This window comes from Ctenopharyngodon idella, chromosome 21 (genome assembly GCF_019924925.1).
Source record: "Ctenopharyngodon idella isolate HZGC_01 chromosome 21, HZGC01, whole genome shotgun sequence".
NCBI lineage: Eukaryota > Metazoa > Chordata > Actinopteri > Cypriniformes > Xenocyprididae > Ctenopharyngodon > Ctenopharyngodon idella.
Genome location: NC_067240.1, coordinates 23,785,667 through 23,795,933, shown reverse-complemented (window position 1 = coordinate 23,795,933; position 10,267 = coordinate 23,785,667). Strand labels below are relative to the sequence as shown.

Below are 10,267 nucleotides of genomic sequence, written 5' to 3'. Positions count from 1 at the left end.
CCCAATTGTGTGTCGTACCTATTGTGAAGAAATGCAGGACTCAACAAGACGCTTGCTGTGATTTTACACTTCATTAAACATGCGTTTTGAGGCACAGATAGACTTCATGAGCATATTATTTTTTACGTTGGTTGACCAAAATAACTTTGGAAAACTATACAATTAAATATATAAATCAATGTTCATATATATATATATATATATATATATATATATTCACACACACACATATATATATATATATATATATATATATATATATATATATATATATAAAAAATACAATATATTATAAATAATAATTTTTTACCATTTATTGTAATCCGATTAATTCATTTAAATTAATTTTAAAATAACAGTAAAATTATATAAGAAATATTTTTGGATTTAATTTAATTTTTCATTATATTTAATTTTGTTCAGACCGATGACTTAGAGTTACCACAGGTGTCATTTGAAAAGCTATCTTTAATAATAATGCCACTTTCAAAATTAATGTTTTGTTACCTTCTTCAATGACACTTTTTGTCCAGATATTTTAGGGGCGATATCGACATCTAGTGGTTCGCTGTGGTACTGCGCTGTCGCAATTCAGCTATTCATCACGACAAACCAAGCACCATCCTTATAAAAAGAGTGCATGACTGTAACATCAATCGACAAAAATATCAAAAATCTCCCATTTCAAACCCTTAAAATCGCTTTAAAGAATGTTTGACAGGGACAGAGATCTCGACAAGACCATCTTCGTGGGAAACATCCACAGCTGTGTGACGGAGGAGATTCTGTTTGAGTTGTTTCTGCAGGTGAGCTCATCCAGGCCATCATCATTCACCTGTTCAGAGTCTTGCAGTGATTATTCATTTATATGCAGTGCTCAAAAGTGGGGGAAATGATTCTCTTGTCTTCTTGACAAATCGGTTATTGCATCCCGTGTTTTTTGGATACGTTTACTAACGTTTAAAGATGCCACGGACTCCAGAGATCATCCTCGTGTGACTGTGAGATCCTAAAATTTAAAAGGCATCTATTTTTTTTATAAACACCAAATTTATACACTGAAAAAAATAATATTATAAATCTAAAATGAGTCTCTATTAAGTTACATTATATTTCGGTGTCTAGTAACTATAGTAATGTACTGTTAAATGTATTATTAATTTATTTATTGAATTTTAATCAGATTTGTATTTATTTATATCAATAAATACATTTTAATGTATTTATTTTAATTTCATCTATTTAATAGATAATAACCAACTGATATTTTTTAATTAATTAATTAATTTTATTATTTTTATTTATTATTTTATTTTTACAGGGGGTGTGTGGAAAAGTCTAGAGAAAAACTGTAAATAATAATAAAAATAATAATAATTTTGGCCCCCTGGGGGTAGAGCATCATGTTAAGGAACTAATGTTATTTTAATCGTCAAATTAGACAGGCTATGTGACTATAATTTTAGTAACAAATTGACCTAAAATTTAATCAATAAACTATTAAAGAATAATTTATTTGTAGTAATTAGTAGTATTAATATTTAAATTGTAATTGATTATGATTGTTGTTTTTTTATTTTAAGAAAAACATTTTTTTTTTCATTGTAGTGTGAAATGTGATTTTTTTTTTTTCTTTCCCATATATATATATATATATATATATATATATATATATAATATATTTACATTTTTTTTTTTTCTTTCTCATATATGATTCACTTTCCAGGCTGGGCCAGTAGACAAGGTGCATATATTCAGAGATGGACATCAGGCACCTTATGGATGTGTTTATTATAAGCATGCTGAAGCTGTTCCGTATGCAGTTGAACTTCTCAATGGAATCTGGCTCTATGGGCAGCCAATCAAGTTACAAAGTAGAATTGGTGGGTAAATTTAAAAATCTGTTGAATTGAAGGCAGACATGTTTTCTTGAATGTCAACAACCGAATGCTTGTGCTGTGCTATCTTTAGGTGGCCTTTATCACAGAAATCACATGCTTGCTTACCACATGGAGAATGGACTGATAGCAAACAGGTGTGTCAGATTACAAAAAAAGGTACACTAAAGTTTCATGCACTTTTGTCACTGCTTGTGTTTATGGCAGAGTTTGGCATTATGGGTATTACAGGAGTGCTGTTGTTGTTTTTTTTGTTTTTTTTCCGCGGGTTACTAATTACTGGACCACAGAGGTATTTCAGGCAACAAGGTCAAAATACAGACTACAAGTATGTACTTCATTGTGGATGGGCAGTGTTGGGGAAAGTTACTTTTAAAAATATTGCGTTACTCCTTGAAAAGGATACATAGAACTAATTGCGTTATTTAGTTACTTTTTTATGGAAAGTAATGCGTTACATTACTTTTGCGTTAATTCTATTTTTAATCTATTTTTGGCAAATGTAAAGGCCCTTTCACACCAGAAGTGAAATGAATAAGCCTCAGGCTGAAGGAAATGCAATTTCACGTCTGTACAGTAGAGGGCGCAGCTCAAACAGACCGTTCAGCTGTGCTGCCATTCTGGATTGCAGGAGAATAAAGTTCAACAATCTTCCTGAGTCCAAAATTACATATTTCTTGTGAAGGTCCTTATTTTGAAGTAATTATTTCAGGGCCGCTAAAAAGTATGATCTATATAGTATGAGTGTGTGTAGTATAAATGTAATCTGGACGTACTGCATTCGCCATGCTTTCATTATAATGTGACCTACCAGCGTCAGTTACGTCGCTTCACTGGCGTTCACAAATCATCTCGCGTGGCCTCATGGGATAGTACATTTTCCATCAGATGCACACTTCATTACCTAGTAGGTCATTCAGGTCCTTTTTGCCTATTCTTTTATGAGTACTGTGAATTCGGACATACTACTTTTGTCCCATACTGTTTTTCACCTACTGTGTAGTGGGAAGTATGCAATTTCGGATGCAGCCTCTTACCTTAGCAATAAAAGCAAAAAATGAAACACAGCTGTGATGTACATATATGTGATTTTTTTTTTACTTATTAGTATTGTTGAATTAGATCATCGAAGTTCAGCAGCAAAGACATTGGTTAATAAAGTGAGATTAAATACATTAAAGGGGACCTATTATGCCCCTTTTTACAAGATGTAAAATAAGTCTATAATAATGTATGTGAAGTTTTAGCTCAAAATACCCCACAGATCATTTTTTATAGCATGTTAAACTTGTCACTTTTTTGGGGTGAAAAAACACGCCATTTTTGTGTTTCCCTTTAAATGCAAATGAGCTGCTGCTCCCGGCCCCCTTTCAAGAAAAGAGTGGTGCTTCAAGAGCTCATGCAGCAACAAAACAGGACAATCTCACGCACTGAAAATATCAGAAACTGTCAGTAGCGGTGTTTAGCCTTGTTCGAACCGGAGTCGGACAATGATGCCTACAGAACCAGAGAATATATGCTGCATGGAGTTAGAACAGGTATAGTTTAGTTTAATTATGGTTATAATTTATGTTGTCATCTTGCTTTTATCCAGTTTTAGTACAAGCCTGTTGTATCGGACCCCGTCCAAAAGATGGCCAAAACTTTACTGATGAGTTTTATGAAGTTTATTGTACATCACACAAAAGATGAAGCTTCAGTTTTCACTCCAGAAAATCACCATAAGAGCTGAATAAAACACAGTACAAGAAGTGCGCACTAAAGTCTTACCCATAAACTCTCTCTCTCTCCCTTGCATTATCATCAAAATACGAATTACACAGAAACGCTCATTACAACTAACAGTAAACAAATATATACAGACCGTATACTTTTTTGGGGTGCTTAATAAACTGGTAAACTTTATATCCGTAAAACAACTCCGATGAACTGTAAAAAAAAAAAAAAAAAAAAAAAAAAAGTGTGTGCTCTCGCCTTCATTATTGCTGTAACCAGTATCGCTCCAGAGACTATAAGTTGGATCACGAACAGTTGGTACTGATCCATCCTTGAATAACAACTTTTTAGCAAAACCTATGTTTTGTGTTGTCCCTTTGTATTGACATTCGTTCACAAAGCAGTCTGGTGTAAAATGATCTGAAGTCTGATCAGAATCTGCGAACAGCTTGTTCTGAGACATTGCTTATGATTTATGGGGATTAAAAAAATGAGTAAGTGGATTTTTATCATTATAGGGTGGTTGTGTTCACACTGCCAAAACACATTTATGTTCAAACATCATGTAACACCACCTTTAAGTATATTTGTTATTTAACACATTTAATTAATGCAGGTTTGAGTTTTTGAGATTTTTGAGATTTTTTTTTTTTATTCATTTTGAGGAATACTGAATCTGTGTGCAAGTGAGATGAGTAAATGCTCACATTTAGTCTAGAACTACAATAACCATCATGTTTACACGGCACACACAATGCCTCGGTACTTACTCACGATTTCTTTCAAACTTACTTGAAAAAGTAACCGATGTTTTGTTGTAAATTTAAAAGTAAAGCGTTACTTTACTAGTAACTTGAAAAAAGTAATCCGATTGTGTAATTCATGTTACTTGTAATGCGTTACCCCCAACACTGTTGATGGGAAAGTACATACTTCTGAGTGTGTAGTAAGATAGTGTGCCTATACTGAGATGTCAAAAGTTGTATCTTGCTTCCACCCCATGAATGTGTTAGCATCTAGCTAAAATCATTATTACTTTAAAAATCATAATTACTTCATAAATTCAAAAACTGCTTGGGCAGCTTTGGCTTCTTAATTTTCTACAAGTGAAAACTTAGTGAACCGTCACAAGCTACTTTTCTTTTGCACAAGGATTTTTGGGTAATATATGCTCAAAAAGCGTTCACAGATTAACACTTTAATATATATGATTTGGCACATACTTATAATATTGCATACCATATAGAACAGATAACATAGTGCCAACTACTAAGGTATTAAGGTAAATACTTACTGACCCCATTTTTAACAGTGTGTGTTATTTATATATATATATATATATATATATATATATATATATATATATTTATATACAGTGCTCAGCATAAATTAGTACACCCCCTTTGAAAAGTAACATTTTAAACAATATCTCAATGAACACAAAAACAATTTCCAAAACGTTGACAAGATTAAATTTAATATAACATCTGTTTAGCTTATAACATGAAAGTAAGGTTAATAATATAACTTGGATTACACATTTTTCAGTTTTACTCAAATTAGGGTGATGCAAAAATGAGTACACCCCGCAACAAAAACTACTACATCTAGTAGTTTGTATGGCCTCCATGATTTTTAATGACAGCACCAAGTCTTCTAGGCATGGAATGAACAAGTTGGCGACATTTTGCAACATCTATCTTTTTCCATTCTTCAAGAATGATCTCTTTTAGAGACTGGATGCTGGATGGAGAGTGATGCTCAACTTGTCTCTTCAGAATTCCCCATAGGTGTTCGATTGGGTTCAGATCAGGAGCCACTGAATCACTTTCACCCTGTTCTTCTTCAGAAATCCAACAGTGGCCTTAGATGTGTGTTTAGGATCATTGTCATGTTGGAAAAATGCATGACGATCAAGGGCACGGAGTGATGATAGCATCTTCTATTTCAGTATAGAGCAGTACATCTGTGAATTCATGATGCCATCACTGAAATGCAGCTCCCCGACACCAGCAGCACTCATGCAGCCCCACATAAGGACACTGCCACCACCATGTTTCACTGTAGGCACCATGAATTTTTCTTTGTATTCCTCACCTTTGCGACGCCGTACAGTTTTGAAGTCATCAGTTCCAAAAACATTTATCTTGGTCTCTTCACTCCGGAGTATAGAGTCCCAGTAGTCTTCATCTTTGTCAGCATGGGCCCTGGCAAACTCTAGGCGGGCTTTTTTGTGCCTGGGCTTTAGGAAAGGCTTCTTTAGTGGATGGCACCCATACATGCCATTCCTGTGCAGTGTTGTGTCATGGGAAATAGTCACCTCAGTTTGGCTTTCTACTTCTTTAGATAACTGCAGTGAACTTGCATGCCGATTTTCTTCAACCCTTCTCATCAGAAGACGCTGCTGTCGAGATGTTAACTTCCTTGGAGGACCTGGACGTCTCTGTGAGATGGTTGCAGTTCCATCTTTTTTACATTTTTGTACCACTTTTGCTACAGTATTCTGACTGATAAGTAAAACTTTGCTGATCTTCTTGTAGCCTTCACCTTTCTGATGTAAAGAAATTATTTTCTTTCTCAGGTCTTGTGACATTTCTCTTCCATGTGGTGCCATCGCTGACAGCATGAAATGGGAAGGGGTTTTAACACCCTTTTATAGTCAACTGTCTGCTGGACACCTGTGTAATGAATAATGAGACTCCCCTGTGGTTGAATTCTTGTTAAATTAGACATTTGTAGTCTAAAATTTAGCTTTGCATCACCCTAATTTGAGTAAAACTAAAAATGTTGTTCTCTAAGTTATATTGTTAACCTTACTTTCATGTTATAAGTTAAACAGATGTTATATAAAACTTAGTCTTGTCAACATTTTGGAAATTGTTTTTGTGTTCATTGAGATATTGTTTAAAATGTTACTTTTTAAAGGGGGTGTACTCATTTACGCTGAGCACTGTATGTATATATATATATATATATATATATGTATCACACACACACCGTTAAATGGGGTCAGTAAGTATTTGTTTTGAAAGGAATTTAATACTTTTATTCAGCATATCAAAAGTGACTGTTAAAGTCTTTACTTTGTTACAAAAGATTTCTTTTTCAAATAAATGCCATTCTTTGGAAGTTTCTGTTCAAAGAATCCTCCACAAAAATGTTAACTATTTTTAACATTGATAATAATAATAATAATAAATGTTTCTTGAGCAGCAAAGCAGCATATTAGAATGATCATGTGACACTGAAGACTGGAGTAATGATGCTGAAAATTCAGCTTTAATCACAGGAATAATTTACATTTTAAAATATATTCAAACAGAAAACAGTTATTTTATATTGTAATAATATTTTACAATTTAGTGTATTTTTGACCAAATAAATGCAGCCTTGGTGAACAGAAGAGACTTCTTTCAAAAACATCGAAAAATCTTACTGAACAGTATGACTTTTGAACAGTATATTTAGCATGTTAAAATGTTGTGTTGTGCTTTAATTGTTTTCAACTGTGTGACATTTATTGTAATTTTGCATACTCTGTTCCCATCAATGTTTTCCATACAGTGCTGATGCCGTGCACCAGGATAATATGGTTTTGAATTTAAATGGCAGTCCAGGTGTGGAGAACCGCTCTAATGAAGCATGTGGCTGGAGTGACATGGTAACATACACAAAGAGAAAATATAATCATCATGTTTCTTCCTTAAATCTACAAATAGAGCTAACGGTGCACCCTTTAGAATAAAATATGAAAATACCTCCAGGTGTTGCATTCTTTGTGTCTTAGGTATACAGCAGACCTCTGGATGTGTGTCCTCCAGTTGTGTGGTACTGTCCACCCCTCCAGCAGTGGATGAACTCTGGATACCCTCCTTGGACGTCCTGTCTGGATGAGAATCTGTTACTCCATAGGTCAGCCAGCACTAGAGAAGGTTGTGCAAATGTAAGTTTAGAGGGTAAACGCAGGAAATAATGAGATCCTAAGAGCAAGAACGAGTGTAAATCTTATTTTACAGGCTCAGTTTAAATATAAAATCCAGATAAACGTTTCATTTTCAGAAACAACTGTACAGTGGACACTGTACAAGCATCCTGACACCCCTTGCACAAAAAAAATGCACTATATATTCCTGTGAGCGCTTTTGGTTGCACTGATTCAGACTGTAAGCTGTAAATCATTCATGTGAATGCTCTGATAAAGCCATCTAAATGCACCTTACTGTTTTTTGAAACATTAAAGCACAAATATGATGATCTAAAATGTTTGTTTTTGTGACTTGCTGATGAACTTCATCTCGCATTAACATCAAGTAGGACTTTGTAGCTTGTGCAGTAAAAGCTAATGAGGTTATTAGAAAAGCAATAGCAAAATGATTGATTGGTCAATTTGTTATTTTACAATGACATATTTAGTGGCAGAGATAAAATCTTAATGTGACATAAATGTCATATTTATATTGGATGATTCATGTCCATTTCCAAGGGCAACTTCAATCGTTCACTCTTATTACCTGGAACCTGTATGATAAGATGCAATAACTGTTAACTTTAGACTTTAGACTTAAGGAGATTTTATTCACCAAGTACAAGAATGCAATGAATTTCAGTTGGTGCTGGTGTTGAGACAATTATGCAATACATTGATCAAAAACATTTAAATGTTGCAAAAGATTTCTATTTCCAAAAAATGCTGTTCTTTTGAATTTCAATTAATCAAAGAATTCTGAAAAAAAGATTTGCGCTTTCCACAAAAATATTAAGCAGCACAAATGTTTTATATAATAATAATTGTACAATAGTTTTAATAATCAGAAATCAGCATATTAGAATGATTTCTGAAGGATCATGTGACAATGAAGACTGAAATAATGTTGCTGAAAATTCAGCTTTAATCACAGGAATAAAATTATATTTGAAAATATATTAGTTATTTTGAATTGTATTACTAATTTACAATTTTTTGTGTATTTTTAAACAAAAATTTTTTCAGAAACATTAAAATAAATTACAGACCCTAAACTGCTGGATGGTAGTGTACAATAAAATAAAATAATTATTAATATTTTAAAAAAAAAAATGTATATATATATATATATATATATATACATACATACATACATACATACATACAAATGTAATTATTTTATTAAGATTTTATTTATTATGCTATTATTTTGGTACTATTTTATATATATATATATATATATATATATATATATATAATAAAATATATACACACACACACACACACACAGTATCTCACAGAAGTGAGTACACCCCTCACACAACGCTGAAGAAATGACACTTTGCTACAATGTAAAGTAGTGAGTGTACAGCTTGTATAACAGTGTAAATTTGCTGTCTCCTCAAACTAAGTCAACACACAGCCATTAATGTCTAAACCGCTGGCCACAAAAGTGAGTACACCCCTAAGTGAAAATGTCCAAATTGGGCCCAAAGTGTCAATATTTTGTGTGGCCACCATTATTTTCCAGCACTGCCTTAACCCTCTTGGGCATGGAGTTCACCAGAGCTTCACAGGTTGCCACTGGAGTCCTCTTCCACTCCTCCATGACAACATCACGGAGCTGGTGGATGTTAGAGACCTTGCGCTCTTCCACCTTCCGTTTGAGGATGTCCCACAGATGCTCAATAGGGTTTAGGTACCCTCAGCTTCTTTAGCAAGGCAGTGGTCATCTTGGAGGTGTGTTTGGGGTCGTTATCATGTTGGAATACTGCCCTGCGGCCCAGTCTCTGAAGGGAGGGGATCATGCTCTGCTTCAGTATGTCACAGTACATGTTGGCATTCATGGTTCCCTCAATGAACTGTAGCTCCCCAGTGCCGGCAGCACTCATGCAGCCCCAGACCATGACACTCCCACCACCATGCTTGACTGTAGGCAAGACACACTTGTCTTTGTACTCCTCACCTGGTTGCCGCCACACACGCTTGACACCATCTGAACCAAATAAGTTTATCTTGGTCTCATCAGACCACACGGTTCCAGTAATCCATGTCCTTAGTCTGCTTGTCTTCAGCAAACTGTTTGCGGGCTTTCTTGTGCATCATTTTTAGAAGAGGCTTCCCTCTGGGACGACAGCCATGCAGACCAATTTGATGCAGTGTGCAGCATATAGTCTGAGCACTGACAGGCTGACCCCCCACCCCTTCAACCTCTGCAGCAATGCTGGCAGCACTCATACGTCTATTTCCCAAAAACAACCTCTTGATATGACGCTGAGCACTTGCACTCAACTTCTTTGGTCGACCATGGCGAGGCCTGTTCTGAGTGGAACCTGTCCTGTTAAACTGCTGTATGGTCTTGGCCACCGTGCTGCAGCTCAGTTTCAGGGTCTTGGCAATCTTCTTATAGCCTACGCCATCTTTATGTAGAGCAACAATTCTTTTTTTCAGATCCTCAGAGAGTTCTTTGCCATGAGGTGCCATGTTGAACTTCCAGTGACCAGTATGAGAGAGTGAGAGCAATAACACCAAATTTAACACACCTGCTCCCCATTCACACCTGAAACCTTGTAACACTAACAAGTCACATGACACCGGGGAAAGAAAATGGCTAATTGGGCCCAATTTGGACATTTTTACTTAGGGGTGTACTCACTTATTACAAATTTACACTGTTATACAAGCTGTG

The 10,267-nt window shown here is 34.9% G+C and overlaps 1 protein-coding gene across 2 annotated transcripts; it reads left to right on the top strand.

The window, feature by feature from the left end:
• The first annotated feature begins 658 nt into the window (after positions 1 to 658).
• rbm11 (RNA binding motif protein 11) lies at positions 659 to 7,875 on the top strand. Of its 2 annotated transcripts, XM_051877533.1 has the most exons (6): positions 659 to 806; positions 1,727 to 1,883; positions 1,972 to 2,035; positions 7,179 to 7,275; positions 7,402 to 7,557; positions 7,674 to 7,875. In XM_051877533.1, the coding sequence occupies exons 1-6, from the start codon at positions 711 to 713 to the stop codon at positions 7,767 to 7,769; spliced, it is 666 nt and encodes a 221-aa protein (XP_051733493.1). In that variant the 5' UTR covers positions 659 to 710; the 3' UTR covers positions 7,770 to 7,875. The 2 variants fall into 2 exon arrangements, with proteins under 2 accessions (XP_051733493.1, XP_051733494.1); XM_051877534.1 differs by having other exon boundaries at positions 7,402 to 7,875.
• The last annotated feature ends 2,392 nt before the right edge of the window (positions 7,876 to 10,267 follow it).

What these genes read in the sequence shown, in the direction of transcription:
- rbm11 (XM_051877533.1), top strand. Translation starts at nt 711, where the DNA reads ATGTTTGACAGGGACAGAGATCTCGACAAGACCATCTTCGTGGGAAAC. An exon ending in CATGTGGCTGGAGTGACATG is followed by an intron (nt 7,276 to 7,401) that starts GTAACATACACA and finishes TTTGTGTCTTAG; the next exon opens with GTATACAGCAGACCTCTGGA. An exon ending in CTAGAGAAGGTTGTGCAAAT is followed by an intron (nt 7,558 to 7,673) that starts GTAAGTTTAGAG and finishes TTTCATTTTCAG; the next exon opens with AAACAACTGTACAGTGGACA.